Source organism: Cyprinodon tularosa, unplaced genomic scaffold, assembly GCF_016077235.1.
Source record: "Cyprinodon tularosa strain WSP-4 unplaced genomic scaffold, ASM1607723v1 ctg706, whole genome shotgun sequence".
NCBI lineage: Eukaryota > Metazoa > Chordata > Actinopteri > Cyprinodontiformes > Cyprinodontidae > Cyprinodon > Cyprinodon tularosa.
Genome location: NW_024039459.1, coordinates 49,860 through 73,077, shown reverse-complemented (window position 1 = coordinate 73,077; position 23,218 = coordinate 49,860). Strand labels below are relative to the sequence as shown.

Below are 23,218 nucleotides of genomic sequence, written 5' to 3'. Positions count from 1 at the left end.
CTACACCTGTGACCGAGGCGGAGGACACTGCTTCAGCCTGGACCTCCAAAAGTTCCCTCACTTCCTCTGACCACGGCGTCGCCTCCGCCAGGCAGACCAGGGAGAGCGACAAAAAACCAGGCAATGCTGCCACCAAACAACCTGACAGAGCCACCACTAACACTAGCACCAGCGGGGGCAGCAGCGGGGGCAGCACCACCGGGGGCAGCAGCGGCAGTGGGGGCAGCACCACCGGGGGCAGTAGCAGTGGGGGCAGCAGCGGCAGTGGGGGCAGCACTACTGGGGGCAGTAGCAGTGGGGGCAGCAGCGGCAGTGGGGGCAGCACTACCGGGGGCAGTAGCAGTGGGGGCAGCAGCAGCGGCAGTGGGGGCAGCACTACCGGGGGCAGTAGCAGTGGGGGCAGCAGCAGCAGTGGGGGCAGCGGGGGCAGCAGCACGACCCGACCACCAAAGGGAAACTCAGCTTGTGGAGGAAGCAGCTTCTGCTCCACCCGCCTGCTGCTCTGCTCCATCGTTGCTCTGCTCCTGTTAGGATGAAGGTTCAGCAGCAGGAACCTTCATCATCATCAGCCTCGTTACTTTGATTAAAGTCGTTTAGAACTCAGGATGCTTAGAGCTTAGAACACTTTGGTGTTTGTTTTAGTTTCTAATGAGATGATGATGTTAAATCCTCAGATAACTGGGAAATCAAAATGCTAACTCATATTAAACGCTTTGTAATGTTGAGTTCTATGTTTATAGCATCAATAGTTTAATGGCAGTAAGGTTATGAGATAAAAACAGGAAATGTTTCTCAACCCAAACATCGTTAACCATCAGTTCCTGCAGCGCCTGAACTCACCGCTCTGCTCCTTTACCTTTACCCACCTGCTTGGCGCCCCCCGCAGGTCAGAAAGGAGTTACTGCGGATGTGACCTCACTATGGAAGGACTGATGTCAGCAGCTTTGCTTAACTTTGGACAAATAAAAAACTTATTCATTTTCTTATAATGGAAAATAAAATGAAATGATTATTTTATTCATTTTCAACATTCCTAAACATATGAAATGTATTAAATGTGAATAAAAACCATCACCTACTTTGAGGTTTTGACTTTTGTTTTATGTCAGTCAGTCACATGATCAAAAAGCTCCTGAAAAAAACAGATAAATTTTAAAGAGAAAAAGAATAAAAAAATCAGTAAATGCTTGAAATTTGAGTTTCTCTGAGGAAAGTAAACAATGAACTGGAATTCATTTTGAAAGTGATTCATGTTAATTAGAATGTTTGCTTCAGGTATTGATCGATGCAGGAGGGGCTGAAATGCCCCCAGAGATGGACGACTTTATGGAGGATATGAAAATATAAAATATAAAACCTAAAAACGTTTCAGACATGCTGAAGATTTATAACCGTCTCAAATAAAAAATAAATGAAATAAATTCAGTTTGGAATCCTGCTGATTCCTTTCGGGCTGTTCCCAGGATCCCAGGTTGATCAACCATCCATCATTTCTGATCATCCTGTTCGTTACGACAACTGAAAAAAAAATATTATTTCAGAGGAAACTGAGATCTGGTGTCATTAAAGCAGCATTTATTAATTTATTATTTCAAATTAGCTAAATAAAAATCAGCACCCATAAATAATATTAGAAGGGATGATGACTGGGTCCCTGAGCAAGACCCTTCCCCCCACACTGCTCCCCACAATGGCAGCCCCCTGCTCCCCAGTGGATTAAATGCAGAAAGTTCATTTCATTGCTCTGAACTTGTGACAGCGTTACGACAATAAAAGGCTGGAATAACCCCACCGATTTAAACGGTAGAGTCAGCATCGTTCTAGATAAGCTGCTCAAACAGGTCCGAGACAATTCCCCGTCTGCTCGCTACAAATGCAGCAACTGCTAATGATCCCGCAGCCGATTTCCTGCAGCAAGTCTGCATCAGAATCACTGCAGCTTCTGTTTCTGTGCATTACCGGTTTCACCCACATGTTGGTAGATCTGTCCCAAACAGGTCTCTCTGTTGGCCTTACGGGTCATTGTTCAGACCCCCCACCAGGCAGGCATTGGTTGATAGGGGCCGCTTCAGTCTCCTGATGTCAGCACTGATCCTGCAGGAGCATGGTGGGGGGGGCGTTCTCCTCTTCTAGGGATTGTTGAGGCCTTTTTGCAACACATGCAATAGAGCAGAGGTCTTCAACAGGGGGTCCGCGGAGGTACTGCATGGGGGTCGCAAAAGTCTTGGTTGATTACTTTTTTTTATATTCCCTCTTGCAATTTTTTGCACTAATTAAAATGTCTTTTAATCCACATTAACATGAATTCAACACACTGTAGTAAACAGATAAATGAAAGCAGAAGATGTTTTTCAGTCATCAATGCACAGATTAAACGACACATAGGAGCTCTTTCAAGCTGGGCACCGTTTCATTCACAACACCTGTCCCATCAATCAGGAATCAGAATCAGAAATACTTTACCAGGGAGAAATTACTTTTGTTACATGATTCCATCTGTAATAGAGTGACTATAGGACCAGTTTGATAGAACACAATTTCATACAGTGTATATAATTAGGGGGTCCTGCTCCATCTCACAATCAGTTTGGGGGTCCTTAGCCTTGAAAACGTTGAAGACCCCTGAAATAGAGTGTTCCAGTAAAGTCTGTCATTTCCCACCTAAAGCATAAATTCTCCCAGCCGTCATGTCCTGTTAGGGCTGGGGGGGCATGGGGGGGGGTCATTGATCATAACTGACAGCCCGTCAGGTCAGTTGCACCTTGTTACTTTTCAATACCAGGCTTGAGGTCAAACCATCCCTATAAATCGGCGCTCCTCATCCGTCTCCTTCTTTAGCTCCACAGCCGGTTCCACCCACAGCTGCCGCTCCCCAGCTCTGCTGTCCCAGTAGCTTCAACACTCATCAGATTTGGGTTCTGGTCAGAAGCAGCTGATCCAGCTGTAGCTCCCTGACTCCCCAAACTGGGAGCATATCTGGCGGACCCAGAGAGACTGGTGCCATAGTTCAGCTTTTCATGATAAATAAAGCCCAGACGCTCGCCCAGTTAAAACCAGTTCCACCATTAAATCTGTGGCTGAGTCTCCTCCTCCCTCTGCTATCTGCTGACCCTGACATCATCACCACATCCATGCGCCTCCTTGGGTCACCATATATGACGGGTCACAGGTTTAGCTTTACCCTCAGGGGGCAGTAGATTTACTGGGTTTGTTTTGATCCGTTGGTCCTGCTGCCTCCAACCTGCTGTTCATCAGAACCAGTCCTGTTTCAGAAAAATGGCTGAACAATACCGTCTGTGTGGCCTTTCCCATGTTGAAATGATCTGTGATGCATCTCTAGGTTGTGGAAAGTCTGCAGAGATCAGGAGAACGTGTCCCAGAAGGAAGGTTTGAGTTGAATCCCAGCGGATTCAGTGGAGATGTTCTCTGAAGCTGGTTCTAACTAACCTGAGAACAGCCAGATGCATGTGGAGGAAGGCGGAGCGAGACGTGCATCTGGCTGTTTGCAGGTTAGGTTCTAACTGCTGCATCTTCAGACCTGAACAGGACCAGAAGGTCCTCAGTCCTGCAGCCATAGATTATAACTAATGAAATAATTCAGCTCTGTCCCAAACAGGAATATTTTCCACTGGGTCAACTATAAACCTGAAGGAATAATTCACCTGCTTCACCTTCAGGGACATGAAACCAAGCGGTTGGATTAAAACATGCGGTTGGACGCGGCTGTAATCATTCATTCAGTTATGTAAATATTTTAATCAACAACCGAGATAGGGACGTTTTTCATGGCATTTTTCATGCGCAGCTTCCTGGTCCCATACATCTGCCCCCCCCCCCCATCATATATATAAGAAGCAGGATGAAGGTTTGGTGGATTTTCATTCAGCTGAGGTCCCATCGTGGCTTTCAGGGGAAAATCTTCCTCTTCTGGTTCTTTACAACATGAAGATTTCAGCTCTGATCATCTTCTGCCTCCTGCAGGTACCTCCTCATCATTTATATACATATATAGATATAGATATATAGATATAGATAGCTTACAATGATTAATTGTTCAAAGATCTAAAGTGAGGAAGTGTGCGTGTGTGTTGGGGGGGGGGATTCTTAGTTTTCTTGTAGAAGCTCAGCTGATCCAGCAGGCCTGACTGGAAGCTTTCAATTACTTTATGTCATTTTATTCGTGTTAAAACATGAAGTCAATAATATATAGGACTAAATATTGTATAAATAGAATAAAAATGTAACTCTAAGTAGTTAAAAAATCAAAGTGGATAGAGATAAACTAACAATAATGTATAAAAATGAAACATAGAGCTATGATTGTGGAGGGAAGCTGCAATGCATTCCAATCTATATACAACAGTCTATATCACTGGTGTCTAACCTTTTATCTACTTTACTTTTCTACAATAAGGGCGCCGCAGAGATGTTTCATAAAACTTATTATTGTTACATCTTTCCAAATACAAAAGACTTTCTCTATCCTTGTGGGGACTTTCCATGAGTTCCATTCATTTCTACAGCCTAACTGCAGCCCTTGATGTTTTAATGACATTTTCTAGAGTTTTCTGTAGAACAGAAAATTAATAATTAATGTAATAATTTTAAGGATGCTCTCATAAAATGTTTTTATCAAAAACCGTCTGCTGTTCAGAGGACATTGGCGTGGCTCAGTGACTGAGGGAGAAACCGGCTGACAGCTGGAACAGATGTTTAGTTCATGCACAGCTGGATGCAGCTAATATGCCTCCATGTTGGATCCCAGCTTTTAGCTTCTGCCCCCATTAGGAGGCGCCGGCTTATTCAAAGCGGCCATATTATGTTACATTGACGAGGCCCACGCAGGTTTTTGCTCTTTGTGATGGAAAATTTCTCTCAAATTAGGCTGAGAGACTATAAAAAATCTCCTTATTAGGCTCCTCCTCAGGACGAGCTTTCCCTGCCCCGCCCTCCTGAAGGCCACGCCCCCACAACCCGGACGCCAGTCAGGGTTCATAAAAATAACCAAGGGGCATGAACTTGGAGAGAAGTTCTGGATAAGTTAAGCAGACGTTACTGAGAGGTTTAGGATCAGCTAGACGCCACGACTGATGAGGAACTGACACTGAACGGATGTCGACCATCAGATAACTGACCTGGAACTGACGGACCACAGACGGCGGACGCTGGAATACGCCAATGACGTGTTTCACTGCGTTACTGCATCAACATGCTCATAAGTTATCCAGCGTTTTTCCAAGGTTTGCCGTACTTCAGGCAGACACTGGATAAATCATCCAGGTGTGGCAGGAGCTTTACCTGGATGGCTTTAGTGCTGCTTATGGAGCGTCTAAAAATGTTTTATCCAACAGAACCTTCTGTTTAATGACATCCAATAGGACACATCTGAGCAATCCCTCTGATCTGATCCTTCACTCTGAAACCTGACTTCACATTCAGACTCACTAACAAGCTGCTAAGGGTTAGAAGAGATTGACCTGGAAGAACGGGTGCCTCCTTTAGTAACGGGGAGTCATTAGGGCTGTTATTGGCCTGCAATGGCCGATATGGTCTATGTCTCTGAAAGCAGGGTCGCTAGGGGGAATTGTTGGCCTGATTGAAGAGAGATTCATTTTGAACTGAAAAAGCTTCCTGGATGAGAAGCGAAACATCTTCAAACTTGGAAACAAAGTCCAGTGGATTGATTTTAACTTTTTTGGAATGACTCTGGATGACTGAGAATCTATTTATAGCCTTTATTGTTGCCAAATCTATCCTTCCAGCCAAACATGTAACATTTACTGACATCCCGTTAAACTCAGTGACCATTTATTCTATTTTTTCAATTTTTCACCCAGGCTTCTGTGAACCCAACATTTGCAGCAGCATCAACTGAAACCACATCAGCAATCACCACCAACCGCACATCAACAAACACCACCGACCCCACATCAGCAATCACCACCAACCTCACATCAGCAATCACCACCAACCTCACATCAGCAATCACCACCAACCTCACATCAGCAATCACCACCAACCTCACATCAACAAACACCACCGACCCCACATCAGCAATCACCACCAACCTCACATCAGCAATCACTACCAACCTCACATCAGCAATCACCACCAACCTCACATCAGCAATCACCACCAACCTCACATCAGCAATCACCACCAACCTCACATCAACAAACACCACCGACCCCACATCAGCAATCACCACCAACCTCACATCAGCAATCACCACCAACCTCACATCAACAAACACCACCGACCCCACATCAGCAATCACCACCGACCCCACATCAGCAATCACCACCAACCTCACATCAGCAATCACCACCAACCTCACATCAACAAACACCACCGACCCCACATCAGCAATCACCACCAACCTCACATCAGCAATCACTACCAACCTCACATCAGCAATCACCACCAACCTCACATCAGCAATCACCATCAACCTCACATCAACAAACACCACCGACCCCACATCAGCAATCACCACCAACCTCACATCAGCAATCACCACCAACCTCACATCAACAAACACCACCGACCTCACATCAGCAATCACCACCAACCTCACATCAACAAACACCACCGACCCCACATCAGCAATCACCACCAACCTCACATCAGCAATCACCACCGACCCCACATCAGCAATCACCACCAACCTCACATTAGCAATCACTACCAACCTCACATCAGCAATCACCACCAACCTCACATCAGCAATCACCACCAACCTCACATCAACAAACACCACCGACCCCACATCAGCAATCACCACCAACCTCACATCAGCAATCACCACCAACCTCACATCAACAAACACCACCGACCCCACATCAGCAATCACCACCAACCTCACATCAACAAACACCACCGACCCCACATCAGCAATCACCACCAACCTCACATCAGCAATCACCACCAACCTCACATCAACAAACAGCACCGACCCCACATCAGCAATCACCACCAACCTCACATCAGCAATCACCACCAACCTCACATCAACAATCACCACCGACCCCACATCAGCAATCACCACCAACCTCACATCAGCAATCACCACCAACCTCACATCAACAAACACCACCGACCCCACATCAGCAATCACCACCAACCTCACATCAGCAATCACCACCAACCTCACATCAGCAATCACCACCAACCTCACATCAGCAATCACCACCAACCTCACATCAGCAATCACCACCAACCTCACATCAACAAACACCACCGACCCCACATCAGCAATCACCACCAACCTCACATCAGCAATCACTACCAACCTCACATCAGCAATCACCACCAACCTCACATCAGCAATCACCACCAACCTCACATCAACAAACACCACCGACCCCACATCAGCAATCACCACCAACCTCACATCAGCAATCACCACCAACCTCACATCAACAAACACCACCGACCCCACATCAGCAATCACCACCGACCCCACATCAGCAATCACCACCAACCTCACATCAGCAATCACCACCGACCCCACATCAGCAATCACCACCAACCTCACATCAGCAATCACCACCGACCCCACATCAGCAATCACCACCGACCCCACATCAGCAATCACCACCAACCTCACATCAGCAATCACTACCAACCTCACATCAGCAATCACCACCAACCTCACATCAGCAATCACCACCAACCTCACATCAGCAATCACCACCAACCTCACATCAGCAATCACTACCAACCTCACATCAGCAATCACCACCAACCTCACATCAGCAATCACCACCAACCTCACATCAGCAATCACCACCAACCTCACATCAGCAATCACCACCAACCTCACATCAGCAATCACCACCAACCTCACATCAGCAATCACCACCGACCCCACATCAGCAATCACCACCAACCTCACATCAGCAATCACCACCAACCTCACATCAACAAACACCACCGACCCCACATCAGCAATCACCACCAACCTCACATCAACAAACACCACCGACCCCACATCAGCAATCACCACCGACCCCACATCAGCAATCACCACCAACCTCACATCAGCAATCACCACCGACCCCACATCAGCAATCACCACCAACCTCACATCAGCAATCACCACCGACCTCACATCAACAAACACCACCGACCCCACATCAGCAATCACCACCGACCCCACATCAGCAATCACCACCAACCTCACATCAGCAATCACCACCGACCCCACATCAGCAATCACCACCAACCTCACATCAGCAATCACCACCAACCTCACATCAACAAACACCACCGACCCCACATCAGCAATCACCACCAACCTCACATCAGCAATCACCACCAACCTCACATCAGCAATCACCACCAACCTCACATCAACAAACACCACCGACCCCACATCAGCAATCACCACCAACCTCACATCAGCAATCACCACCAACCTCACATCAGCAATCACCACCAACCTCACATCAGCAATCACCACCAACCTCACATCAACAAACACCACCGACCCCACATCAGCAATCACCACCAACCTCACATCAGCAATCACCACCAACCTCACATCAGCAATCACCACCAACCTCACATCAGCAATCACCACCAACCTCACATCAGCAATCACCACCAACCTCACATCAGCAATCACCACCAACCTCACATCAGCAATCACCACCAACCTCACATCAGCAATCACCACCAACCTCACATCAGCAATCACCACCAACCCTCACATCAGCAATCACCACCAACCTCACATCAGCAATCACCACCAACCTCACATCAGCAATCACCACCAACCTCACATCAGCAATCACCACCAACCTCACATCAGCAATCACCACCAACCTCACATCAGCAATCACCACCAACCTCACATCAGCAATCACCACCAACCTCACATCAGCAATCACCACCAACCTCACATCAGCAATCACCACCGACCCCACATCAGCAATCACCACCAACCTCACATCAGCAATCACCACCGACCCCACATCAGCAATCACCACCAACCTCACATCAGCAATCACCACCAACCTCACATCAACAAACACCACCGACCCCACATCAGCAATCACCACCAACCTCACATCAGCAATCACCACCAACCTCACATCAGCAATCACCACCAACCTCACATCAGCAATCACCACCAACCTCACATCAGCAATCACCACCAACCTCACATCAACAAACACCACCGACCCCACATCAGCAATCACCACCAACCTCACATCAGCAATCACTACCAACCTCACATCAGCAATCACCACCAACCTCACATCAGCAATCACCACCAACCTCACATCAGCAATCACCACCAACCTCACATCAACAAACACCACCGACCCCACATCAGCAATCACCACCAACCTCACATCAGCAATCACTACCAACCTCACATCAGCAATCACCACCAACCTCACATCAGCAATCACCACCGACCCCACATCAGCAATCACCACCAACCTCACATCAGCAATCACCACCAACCTCACATCAACAAACACCACCGACCCCACATCAGCAATCACCACCAACCTCACATCAGCAATCACCACCAACCTCACATCAACAAACACCACCGACCCCACATCAGCAATCACCACCAACCTCACATCAGCAATCACCACCAACCTCAAATCAACAAACACCACCGACCCCACATCAGCAATCACCACCGACCCCACATCAGCAATCACCACCAACCTCACATCAGCAATCACCACCGACCCCACATCAGCAATCACCACCAACCTCACATCAGCAATCACCACCAACCTCACATCAACAAACACCACCGACCCCACATCAGCAATCACCACCGACCCCACATCAGCAATCACCACCAACCTCACATCAGCAATCACCACCGACCCCACATCAGCAATCACCACCAACCTCACATCAGCAATCACCACCAACCTCACATCAACAAACACCACCGACCCCACATCAGCAATCACCACCAACCTCACATCAGCAATCACCACCAACCTCACATCAGCAATCACCACCAACCTCACATCAGCAATCACCACCAACCTCACATCAGCAATCACCACCAACCTCACATCAACAAACACCACCGACCCCACATCAGCAATCACCACCAACCTCACATCAGCAATCACTACCAACCTCACATCAGCAATCACCACCAACCTCACATCAGCAATCACCACCAACCTCACATCAACAAACACCACCGACCCCACATCAGCAATCACCACCAACCTCACATCAGCAATCACCACCAACCTCACATCAACAAACACCACCGACCCCACATCAGCAATCACCACCGACCCCACATCAGCAATCACCACCAACCTCACATCAGCAATCACCACCGACCCCACATCAGCAATCACCACCAACCTCACATCAGCAATCACCACCAACCTCACATCAACAAACACCACCGACCCCACATCAGCAATCACCACCAACCTCACATCAGCAATCACCACCAACCTCACATCAGCAATCACCACCAACCTCACATCAGCAATCACCACCAACCTCACATCAGCAATCACCACCAACCTCACATCAGCAATCACCACCAACCTCACATCAGCAAACACCACCGACCCCACATCAGCAATCACCACCAACCTCACATTAGCAATCACTACCAACCTCACATCAGCAATCACCACCAACCTCACATCAGCAATCACCACCAACCTCACATCAACAAACACCACCGACCCCACATCAGCAATCACCACCAACCTCACATCAGCAATCACCACCAACCTCACATCAACAAACACCACCGACCCCACATCAGCAATCACCACCAACCTCACATCAGCAATCACCACCAACCTCACATCAACAAACACCACCGACCCCACATCAGCAATCACCACCAACCTCACATCAGCAATCACCACCAACCTCACATCAACAAACACCACCGACCCCACATCAGCAATCACCACCAACCTCACATCAGCAATCACCACCAACCTCACATCAACAATCACCACCGACCCCACATCAGCAATCACCACCAACCTCACATCAGCAATCACCACCAACCTCACATCAACAAACACCACCGACCCCACATCAGCAATCACCACCAACCTCACATCAGCAATCACCACCAACCTCACATCAGCAATCACCACCAACCTCACATCAGCAATCACCACCAACCTCACATCAGCAATCACCACCAACCTCACATCAACAAACACCACCGACCCCACATCAGCAATCACCACCAACCTCACATCAGCAATCACTACCAACCTCACATCAGTAATCACCACCAACCTCACATCAGCAATCACCACCAACCTCACATCAACAAACACCACCGACCCCACATCAGCAATCACCACCAACCTCACATCAGCAATCACCACCAACCTCACATCAACAAACACCACCGACCCCACATCAGCAATCACCACCGACCCCACATCAGCAATCACCACCAACCTCACATCAGCAATCACCACCGACCCCACATCAGCAATCACCAACAACCTCACATCAGCAATCACCACCAACCTCACATCAACAAACACCACCGACCCCACATCAGCAATCACCACCAACCTCACATCAGCAATCACCACCAACCTCAAATCAACAAACACCACCGACCCCACATCAGCAATCACCACCGACCCCACATCAGCAATCACCACCAACCTCACATCAGCAATCACCACCGACCCCACATCAGCAATCACCACCAACCCCACATCAGCAATCACCACCAACCTCACATCAGCAAACACCACCGACCCCACATCAGCAATCACCACCAACCTCACATCAGCAATCACCACCAACCTCACATCAACAATCACCACCGACCCCACATCAGCAATCACCACCAACCTCACATCAGCAATCACCACCAACCTCACATCAACAAACACCACCGACCCCACATCAGCAATCACCACCAACCTCACATCAGCAATCACCACCAACCTCACATCAGCAATCACCACCAACCTCACATCAGCAATCACCACCAACCTCACATCAGCAATCACCACCAACCTCACATCAACAAACACCACCGACCCCACATCAGCAATCACCACCAACCTCACATCAGCAATCACTACCAACCTCACATCAGCAATCACCACCAACCTCACATCAGCAATCACCACCAACCTCACATCAACAAACACCACCGACCCCACATCAGCAATCACCACCGACCCCACATCAGCAATCACCACCAACCTCACATCAGCAATCACCACCGACCCCACATCAGCAATCACCAACAACCTCACATCAGCAATCACCACCAACCTCACATCAACAAACACCACCGACCCCACATCAGCAATCACCACCAACCTCACATCAGCAATCACCACCAACCTCAAATCAACAAACACCACCGACCCCACATCAGCAATCACCACCGACCCCACATCAGCAATCACCACCAACCTCACATCAGCAATCACCACCGACCCCACATCAGCAATCACCACCAACCCCACATCAGCAATCACCACCAACCTCACATCAGCAAACACCACCGACCCCACATCAGCAATCACCACCAACCTCACATCAGCAATCACCACCAACCTCACATCAACAATCACCACCGACCCCACATCAGCAATCACCACCAACCTCACATCAGCAATCACCACCAACCTCACATCAACAAACACCACCGACCCCACATCAGCAATCACCACCAACCTCACATCAGCAATCACCACCAACCTCACATCAGCAATCACCACCAACCTCACATCAGCAATCACCACCAACCTCACATCAACAAACACCACCGACCCCACATCAGCAATCACCACCAACCTCACATCAGCAATCACTACCAACCTCACATCAGCAATCACCACCAACCTCACATCAGCAATCACCACCAACCTCACATCAACAAACACCACCGACCCCACATCAGCAATCACCACCAACCTCACATCAGCAATCACCACCAACCTCACATCAACAAACACCACCGACCCCACATCAGCAATCACCACCGACCCCACATCAGCAATCACCACCAACCTCACATCAGCAATCACCACCGACCCCACATCAGCAATCACCACCAACCTCACATCAGCAATCACCACCAACCTCACATCAACAAACACCTACGACCCCACATCAGCAATCACCACCAACCTCACATCAGCAATCACCACCAACCTCACATCAGCAATCACCACCGAGTCGACAGTTGCAACAACAATCAACTCGACAGCTGCACCACCCACGGACTTAACAACTGCAAACACCAGCAGCAGCAACAGCGGCAACAGCAGCAGCAGCAATGCCCTGTGTGTACGTGGTGCCTTCAGAGCTCCTCTGCTGCTCTCTGCTGCTCCTCTTCTGCTCCACCTCTCCATCCTCTGAGCCTCAAACCTTAAAGTGAGGAATTTTACGGCCAAAGGAATCATTTCCTGCATCGACTGAACGCTGGAGGAGAACATGAGCAGGAGGAGGAGCAGGGATGGGATTTATCCTTTGATCTATGATGAGGTTTTGATTAAATATATAAAGATTAAGGTTTATATTCACAGAGAATTCCCACATTAAAGGTTTTAGTCAATTTAAGGAAAATCTTTAAATTTCTAGAATTGTAAGATTTTTCTTGAATTCTCCCTCAGTAAAATGAATTGTTGCTTGTTGTCGGAATTTTTTTTTATCTTTCTTCTATTATATATTAATTTTCATATTTACTCACTATAAAAGTTTTTCGCTCAGTCTGTTTCTCTGCAGGATGGTGTTTATAGATCAATCATAGCTTCCTCCATAACAAACCAGATTCTTTCTCAGGTTTATTCATGTTACTGTTTAACCAAAGTGTCTGTAATTAGTTTTGACTCTGACTGTTTTCCATAGTTATCAGTGGGGGGGGGGTTAGATCAGAACAGTTCATCTTGCTGCCATTAGGGCTTCATGATGATCTGTTCTCTCTTTGCAAAGATATTTAATAAATGTGGACTTAATGAAATCCATCGATCTCCGTTTATTTAACTGGATGAATAGTTGAAGACTTTTTTCCCACGAGGCCTTCAGAGGATTTAAACGGTGAAACATGTTAATATAATAAATAAATAGACTTTACATCTTTTATTGATGCATTTATTTTCTTTATTTTGCATTTACCTTTCGGTCTTTTGTGATATGTGTTATAATGCAACGATATAAAAACCATCCCACGCCTGGGGGGCCGCGCCCCCACTTATGTAAAGATGTTTTTACTGAAAACAGAAATTAAATCCTCTCCTCCCTCAGCTCCTCTGTTCTCCTCCCTCAGCTCCTCTGTTCTCCTCCCTCAGCTGCTCTGTTCTCCTCCATCAGCTGCTCTGTTCTCCTCCCTCAGCTCCTCTGTTCTCCTTCCTCAGCTGCTCTGTTCTCCTCCCTCAGCTGCTCTGTTCTCCTCCCTCAGCTCCTCTGTTCTCCTCCCTCAGCTCCTCTGTTCTCCTCCCTCAGCTGCTCTGTTCTCCTCCCTCAGCTCCTCTGTTCTCCTCCCTCAGCTCCTCTGTTCTCCTCCCTCAGCTCCTCTGTTCTCCTCCCTCAGCTGCTCTGTTCTCCTCCCTCAGCTGCTCTGTTCTCCTCCCTCAGCTCCTCTGTTCTCCTCCCTCAGCTCCTCTGTTCTCCTCCCTCAGCTGCTCCGTTCTCCTCCCTCAGCTGCTCCGTTCTCCTCCCTCAGCTGCTCCGTTCTCCTCCCTCAGCTCCTCCGTTCTCCTCCCTCAGCTGCTCCGTTCTCCTCCCTCAGCTCCTCCGTTCTCCTCCCTCAGCTCCTCTGTTCTCCTCCCTCAGCTCCTCCGTTCTCCTCCCTCAGCTGCTCTGTTCTCCTCCCTCAGCTCCTCTGTTCTCCTCCCTCAGCTCCTCCGTTCTCCTCCCTCAGCTCCTCCGTTCTCCTCCCTCAGCTCCTCTGTTCTCCTCCCTCAGCTGCTCCGTTCTCCTCCCTCAGCTGCTCTGTTCTCCTCCCTCAGCTGCTCCGTTCTCCTCCCTCAGCTCCTCCGTTCTCCTCCCTCAGCTCCTCTGTTCTCCTCCCTCAGCTGCTCCGTTCTCCTCCCTCAGCTGCTCCGTTCTCCTCCCTCAGCTGCTCTGTTCTCCTCCCTCAGCTGCTCTGTTCTCCTCCCTCAGCTGCTCCGTTCTCCTCCCTCAGCTGCTCCGTTCTCCTCCCTCAGCTGCTCTGTTCTCCTCCCTCAGCTCCTCTGTTCTCCTCCCTCAGCTGCTCTGTTCTCCTCCCTCAGCTCCTCTGTTCTCCTCCCTCAGCTGCTCTGTTCTCCTCCCTCAGCTCCTCTGTTCTCCTCCCTCAGCTCCTCTGTTCTCCTCCCTCAGCTGCTCTGTTCTCCTCCCTCAGCTCCTCTGTTCTCCTCCCTCAGCTGCTCTGTTCTCCTCCCTCAGCTCCTCTGTTCTCCTCCCTCAGCTCCTCTGTTCTCCTCCCTCAGCTCCTCTGTTCTCCTCCCTCAGCTGCTCCGTTCTCCTCCCTCAGCTGCTCCGTTCTCCTCCCTCAGCTGCTCTGTTCTCCTCCCTCAGCTGCTCCGTTCTCCTCCCTCAGCTGCTCCGTTCTCCTCCCTCAGCTGCTCTGTTCTCCTCCCTCAGCTGCTCCGTTCTCCTCCCTCAGCTGCTCCGTTCTCCTCCCTCAGCTGCTCCGTTCTCCTCCCTCAGCTGCTCCGTTCTCCTCCCTCAGCTGCTCTGTTCTCCTCCCTCAGCTGCTCCGTTCTCCTCCCTCAGCTGCTCCGTTCTCCTCCCTCAGCTGCTCTGTTCTCCTCCCTCAGCTGCTCTGTTCTCCTCCCTCAGCTGCTCTGTTCTCCTCCCTCAGCTCCTCTGTTCTCCTCCCTCAGCTCCTCTGTTCTCCTCCCTCAGCTGCTCCGTTCTCCTCCCTCAGCTGCTCCGTTCTCCTCCCTCAGCTGCTCTGTTCTCCTCCCTCAGCTGCTCCGTTCTCCTCCCTCAGCTGCTCCGTTCTCCTCCCTCAGCTGCTCCGTTCTCCTCCCTCAGCTCCTCTGTTCTCCTCCCTCAGCTGCTCTGTTCTCCTCCCTCAGCTCCTCTGTTCTCCTCCCTCAGCTCCTCTGTTCTCCTCCCTCAGCTGCTCCGTTCTCCTCCCTCAGCTGCTCCGTTCTCCTCCCTCAGCTGCTCCGTTCTCCTCCCTCAGCTGCTCTGTTCTCCTCCCTCAGCTCCTCCGTTCTCCTCCCTCAGCTGCTCTGTTCTCCTCCCTCAGCTGCTCCGTTCTCCTCCCTCAGCTGCTCCGTTCTCCTCCCTCAGCTGCTCCGTTCTCCTCCCTCAGCTCCTCCGTTCTCCTCCCTCAGCTGCTCCGTTCTCCTCCCTCAGCTGCTCCGTTCTCCTCCCTCAGCTGCTCCGTTCTCCTCCCTCAGCTGCTCTGTTCTCCTCCCTCAGCTGCTCTGTTCTCCTCCCTCAGCTGCTCCGTTCTCCTCCCTCAGCTGCTCCGTTCTCCTCCCTCAGCTGCTCTGTTCTCCTCCCTCAGCTGCTCCGTTCTCCTCCCTCAGCTGCTCCGTTCTCCTCCCTCAGCTGCTCCGTTCTCCTCCCTCAGCTCCTCTGTTCTCCTCCCTCAGCTGCTCCGTTCTCCTCCCTCAGCTGCTCCGTTCTCCTCCCTCAGCTGCTCTGTTCTCCTCCCTCAGCTGCTCTGTTCTCCTCCCTCAGCTGCTCCGTTCTCCTCCCTCAGCTGCTCCGTTCTCCTCCCTCAGCTGCTCCGTTCTCCTCCCTCAGCTGCTCCGTTCTCCTCCCTCAGCTCCTCCGTTCTCCTCCCTCAGCTGCTCCGTTCTCCTCCCTCAGCTCCTCCGTTCTCCTCCCTCAGCTCCTCCGTTCTCCTCCCTCAGCTGCTCCGTTCTCCTCCCTCAGCTGCTCCGTTCTCCTCCCTCAGCTGCTCCGTTCTCCTCCCTCAGCTCCTCCGTTCTCCTCCCTCAGCTGCTCCGTTCTCCTCCCTCAGCTCCTCCGTTCTCCTCCCTCAGCTGCTCTGTTCTCCTCCCTCAGCTGCTCCGTTCTCCTCCCTCAGCTCCTCTGTTCTCCTCCCTCAGCTGCTCCGTTCTCCTCCCTCAGCTGCTCCGTTCTCCTCCCTCAGCTGCTCTGTTCTCCTCCCTCAGCTGCTCTGTTCTCCTCCCTCAGCTGCTCCGTTCTCCTCCCTCAGCTGCTCCGTTCTCCTCCCTCAGCTGCTCCGTTCTCCTCCCTCAGCTGCTCCGTTCTCCTCCCTCAGCTGCTCCTCCAATCACAGTTGAGCTCATGATGATGTTAATAGATCAGGTAGTTAAAACCAGATAAATTTTAACAAACAAATTAAATGAATGATGAAGATACAAATTAGGATCAAAAGTTTTATTGATGTAATTGATCTAAGCTCAGAATCTGCAGCAGTGTTTCCTCGTCGGTTTTCCCTGACAGACCCTCAGGACTCGTTAAAGAACCAGACGAGTCCGGACTCGGTTCTTTAACAGGTTTGTTTGACTGTTTCAGACTGAATGATATCAGGTGTGAATGTAATCCGGCTTCATGTGGGATCCTGGTGTTACGCAGCAGAAACTAAACGTAGAAGTTACAGATAAGAGTCAGAAAGTGGCTGTAAAATGTGAATAAACTGGTTCCTTGTTGCAGCAGATTCAGATCAGTCTTCAGACCGACAGACGGCCTGCAGAGCCTGCAGATGCTGTCCTTTAAAATGGTTCTGAGAGACAATCAAAGAACAAACATGTCAGTAACTGAAGCATGAGGTCAGCAGGACCAGAATGAGAAAATGAGTCTGACCTGCAGAGCAGAGAACAGAGAAGATCCGCTGAGTCTGAGGAAGGCGGCTCTGATGGCCAGCAGGTCCTCCTCACTGTGGGACACCATGATGCCGTGAACCAATGAGGTCTGCAGAGAGGCACCATTCATCAACACGTCATCACCTGCACAGCCTGACCATCATCTCAGGAGAAACACCAGATCTTCTCCAAGCCGGTTCTCACCATGTTTATTGCTTCTATTCAAAGTATTTCTACATTTATTGATTGGAACAAACCTTTAAACATCTGAAGCATAAATCAGGAGTGAAATTGAAAATATTTCAGCTGTTGATTATCTCAGGTCTACAGCCAGGAAACCTGCTTCCTGCAGAGCATCTTCACCTCAGGCACGGTGGGCAGAAGTATAATCATATAAAGGCGCCCCCTAGAGGTTCAGTCTGCTCATGTCAACACATTTAACAGATATTTTCCTTTCTGCAGCAGAACTCCTGCAGGTTAAAAACTCCCAGAAGGGAAGATTCATGTCTGGATCTGAGAGGAGCCAGAATATCTACTGCAGGTCAGTGCTGCCCTCTGGTGGCGGCTCTAGAAGCAGCAGCTCCTAATAAATCCAATAATTCCCCATCAATGTGCTGCACCTGGAACCAAATGCTTTCCAACATGGAGGTCAACTGCTCTCACCTTCATGGTGACCAGCCTCTGGGCAAGGTAGACCTCCGGGTTCTGGATGCACTGAACTGTTCACACACAAACAGAACCATGAGGAGCTGGTCCAAAGCCACAAACACTGAACCTGGATCCGTTCTCACCCAGAACCCGCAGACCGAGTCTAAAGTCCCCCGAGAAGCGTTTCTCCACCGTCTGATCCACCATCTGGCCGGTCTCCAGTTCCAGCTCCATCAGCACTGCCAGACGCTCACAGTCAGCACAGTCACCCACCGTCAGACCTCAGCGTGTCACAGACTCACCTTTCTTCAGGTGACCAGAGTCTCTGGATGTCAGGATGTTGATCCAAGGACCTGCTTCGGCTTTTTTCCCACTCAGAGATGCAGCGAGAGCCTTGAAACACCCCAACAGAGCAGATCTGAGGTCAGTTTGTGCTTTTATCTAGGAAGCAGTAAGCATGTTTTCCTCTGAGGTCCGGCGGGTCCAGCTGGGTTCTGGTCGCCCGGTTCTGCCTCACTCAGAGGTTAGACATGATGCTGACTGTGTGAAGAGCAGAAAGAGGCTGAATACCTGAACGTCTCTCTGAACACCTCCTGTAGAAACACCCTTCTGTTGGGACAAAACAGGAAAAGGATCTAATTTTCGGAAGTCAGGACCACAGGTAAATGGACACATGTTCAGGTTGGAGGTTCCAGGTTTGGCTTTAAGTTCTGGAGAATGTTAACCAGGAAGCTGGTGAAGATTCTCAGTCATTCAGGTCATTCCAAAAAAGTTCAAAAACAACCGCTGGACAATGTTGGAAGACGTTTTACTTTCCATCCACGAAGCTTTTAGTAGTTTTGGAGCAATTAGAATTAAAAAATCTTCCTGGATGGGAAGAGAAACGTCTTCAAACTTGGAAACAAAGTCCAGTGGATTGTTTTTTTTTAAAAACTTTTTTGGAAAGGTTTCTCTGGAAGGCTTAGAAGATATTTTCTCATTTGTCCACAAATCAACAACGTGAAGAACTTCCTGCTTTTTATCTGCATTTCTTATCACTTAAAGGAGGAAGAAGAAGTTGCTTTACATTCAGCAGCGCCACAACCAGTTTAGCAAAGTCTCCGCTGGTCTCTGCTTTCAGCTCCTTCTCCAGATCCTTCTTATAAACTGAAAAAACATCTACATGAGAGCCGACAGTCGGGAAGGAACCGTCTCATTGACAGCAGGCGGCTCCAGAGACTCACGCCGTTTGTAGACGGCGCTGACCTCCTGCAGCCTCCTTCCAGAGCGGGTGCACAGAATCTCCAGCAGTGTTTCCTCATCGGTGCCCAAACCCTGCAGACACCTGGAGGCATCAGAAGCGGGTCCCAACCCCCCCCCCCAGGAACAAACCCAAACAGAGCCAGAGGCTCACCGCCATGGCATCCTTCAGCCGGTGGGCCTCCAGCTGGTCTGGGAGCATCATCAGCTGCAGCAGAAGGTCCTCCAGGTCTCCAGATAGAGCCTTCTTCAGAGCTGCACTCAGGTCCTTCAACACAGAGCAGAGCGACGGATCAAACATCTGGAGATGATCCCAGTCCCACACCTGGAGCTCCCTAACGGTGAAAGGAAGGTTCTCCATCAGGAGCCTCCTCCTCCACTTTGTTTCCTAATGGAAGCACTGAGGGGGAACTAAGCTCACTCTGCAGCAGCTGCTCTGCAGTCTGAGTGGAAACCTAGAAATAAAGGAGGTTCTAAAGCGGGGGGGGGGCTAAAGCTGCTGGATAGGGGGGCAGACCTGAGGATGGCGTCAGGCCTGATCCTGGACCCGCCCCCATCTTAGATCTGTCCTCAGCTTGTCAGCCTGCCCTCTGATCCCTGCAGGGAGGAGCCAGAACGTGACGAGAGAGAAGATCAGATGTTAGGATGAAGGAATGCGGCAGGAAGCAGCCAGACATCCCAGGAGCTCCAGAGCTTCTCCTTCTGAACACTAAGGTGTGTTCTCCTCAATGTTTGGAGAGCAAACAAAGTTCAGGGATCAAAGTGCAGCAGAGACCCAGGGTCACATGTTGAGTCACAGGGAGGCTCCTTCCTCACCTGCTTTGTTTGCTCCTCAAAGCTCTGGGCGATGACTTGTCTCTGGGCGTTGCTGCGATTGGTCAGAATCCTCACCAGCGTCACCGCGTCTGAACAAAGTCCACAAAGATTAGAGCGTCGGTTCTGAGCGGGTCGCTGAGTGAACCCGGCCCGTACCTTTCCTCTCCAGCGCCGCCTGGATCTCCTGCACATCTCTCTCAGGATGGAAGTTGGAGAACGGCCGGACGGTACCGAGAGTCCCCCACCACATGTCCTGCAACCGCAGGGGACAGGGACATGCAGATAAGGTTCCCTTCATGTTAGAACCAGAACCCGTTCAGGTCCAGGACCCGTTCAGGTCCAGAACCCGTTCAGGTCCAGAGCCTGTTTAGGTCCAGAACCCGTTCAGGTCCAGGACCCGTTCAGGTCCAGAACCTATTCAGGTTCAGAACCCGTTCAGGTCCAGAACCCGTTCAGGTCCAGAGCCTGTTCAGGTCCAGAACCCGTTCAGGTCCAGAGCCTGTTTAGGTCCAGAACCCGTTCAGGTCCAGGACCCGTTCAGGTGGTACTTACAGAAGAGGAGAAATCAGGATCCATGACCCAGATGAACTTCAGCTCAGAGTCTCTTCAACCATCAACAAAGTCCTGCAAACAGAACCAGAACCCTGAAGTTCTGAACAAGGAACCAAAGTTGGACCAGTTGGAGAGACGGACCCTCTAGACTTACCTGAACCAGAACTCTGGGCTCCTTCTGCTCCTCTGGTCTTGACCAGACTCAGCTGCTGCAGGAACACCCACCTGCTGCAGCACAGCTCCCGGCCAATCAGAGCTCAGCATCCTCTAAACTCTGGCAGCACATTGGTCAGTGGGAAGGATCCTACAGCCCACCTGGAAATGATTGTTTCCTGGATAAACAGGAATCCTGACAGGCAGGTTAGTTCGTTTCGTTCCAGTGAAATATGACTCTGAGCCAATGGCCGCTCTGACAGGAAGTGATGCTCCTGATTTTAGGATAACCAGAGGAATCCGATAAGAAGCATCCAGATCATGTCTGAGCAGGTGAGGAGCAGATCAGACTGAAAGCAGATTATTCTGGGGACCAACCTGCTGCCCTGATCCCACCAGAAACCTGCTGCTGCTGCAGAGAAACCCGACTCCTGTGTGGTTACTGCAAACACAGCGCTGCTGCAGCCTCACGGCTCCTTCAACCACGTTAGAAAAGATCTGATCTCTATTGTTCAGCAGAACAGAAGAAAACACGTCATTATCTAACAGGATCATTTCCCAACAACCACCTAGAACTTACAACCTAGAACTCTCCTTCAACATCTAGGTTATTCTCCAGGCCTTTCTGCTCCTCAGGGACTGCGGTCCAAAAAATGTTGATTTATCTTCTATTATATATTAATTTATCATATTTACTCACTATTAAAGTTTTCACTCAGTCTGCACTGCAAAAACAATCCAGAAATAAGTAAAAAATGGCTTAAATTAAGTATATTTAGCCTTAATTTGAGCAGGTAAATAAGATGATTTGCCAATGGAATGAGTATTTTCACTCTTAAAATAAGATAGTTAGATAATATTTACTTGAAATAAGACGATAAAATAGTTTTTTCTTATTTTAAAAGGAAATTGTCTTGTTCCATTGGCAAAGTGTCTTACTTATCTCCTCAAATCAAGGAAAAGCACACTTATTTTAAGAAAAAATAACTTATTGAGATTTATATTTTTTGCAGTGTGTTTCTGTTGAAGGCCGCATCATTCTCTGCAGGATGGTGTTTGTAGACCAGATGTAGATTCTTTCCATAACAAACTAGATTCGTTCTCAGGTTTATTCATAACATGTTACTGTTTAACCAAAGTGTCTGTAATTAGTTTTGACTCTGACTGTTTTCCATGATTGTCAGTAAGGAGGAGCGAACGCTGCTGGATCAGAACTGATTACTGTGAGAAGAGCTGTTCTCTCTTTGCAGTGAAATAAAAATAAAACACAGACTGAGTGAAATCATTGATTGGGGTGAAAAGATGAAAAATTTTTCCCACTAAAATTGGCGTTTTCACGGCAGGATTTTCCAAGGACTGATTTTTTCTGAGGGCAGCGATTGTTGGAAGTGTGAAGAACCACCTGGAGGAAGGAAGCAGCCTTCCAGCCTCAACGCCCCGTTAGAAGGTTAGGAAAGGTCGACTTCTGGCATCCAGGTCCCTGGAGGTCAGCAGGAGGATCAAAACAAACCTTTTCTTTTTAGAGACGATGAGATGAACCTTGTCGCCGCAGTTTAAATTAAATTTAAAAAACAAAATTAAAAAACAGATTTCTAATAGATTTAAAGATTATTAGAAATCACATACTAGAAAATTAGTTCAGTCCTCCTCTCCATAATAAAATAAAATAAATGAATGCAATCTATTTAAAAAAGAAACTAAAGTATGTTAATAATTTTTAAATGCACTAAAAATTAGTATAATACTAAAGAATCTACCTACATAGCTTACATATAAATACATAATAAAACTTTTCTTTTGGAGAGAGGAGTGAAAATGTGTTTTTTTCACCTCTGCAGAGGGCTCCCACTGAACACGGAGAGAAAGGTTGTATCACCAGAAGATATCTGATTATACCGAGACGTTGGTAATCTAGAGTGCCCCCCACCATCATTTATCTTGTGCAGAGTTAAATTGCCTGATGATAATGGCAAAGGTTCCAGGACCTCCTTTCTCCTCAGTATTGAGCTTTAATCACCATCTTTGTTCTAAATTGTCTGCAAAGATGCTTTCAGAGCAGCTGCCATCTTCCTTTG

General features: G+C 49.0%; 1 protein-coding gene across 1 annotated transcript; it reads right to left on the bottom strand.

Moving 5' to 3' along the window:
• Positions 1–17,442: 17,442 nt before the first annotated feature.
• Positions 17,443–21,291, bottom strand: anxa14 (annexin A14). The gene is made up of 13 exons (XM_038268620.1): positions 21,145–21,291; positions 20,991–21,062; positions 20,595–20,691; positions 20,439–20,527; positions 19,777–19,890; positions 19,607–19,697; positions 19,450–19,529; positions 18,954–18,992; positions 18,686–18,776; positions 18,527–18,622; positions 18,399–18,454; positions 17,737–17,844; positions 17,443–17,656 (listed from the first exon to the last, which is right to left on the bottom strand). The coding sequence occupies exons 2-13, from the start codon at positions 21,012–21,014 to the stop codon at positions 17,597–17,599; spliced, it is 945 nt and encodes a 314-aa protein (XP_038124548.1). The 5' UTR covers positions 21,015–21,062; positions 21,145–21,291; the 3' UTR covers positions 17,443–17,596.
• Positions 21,292–23,218: the final 1,927 nt, after the last annotated feature.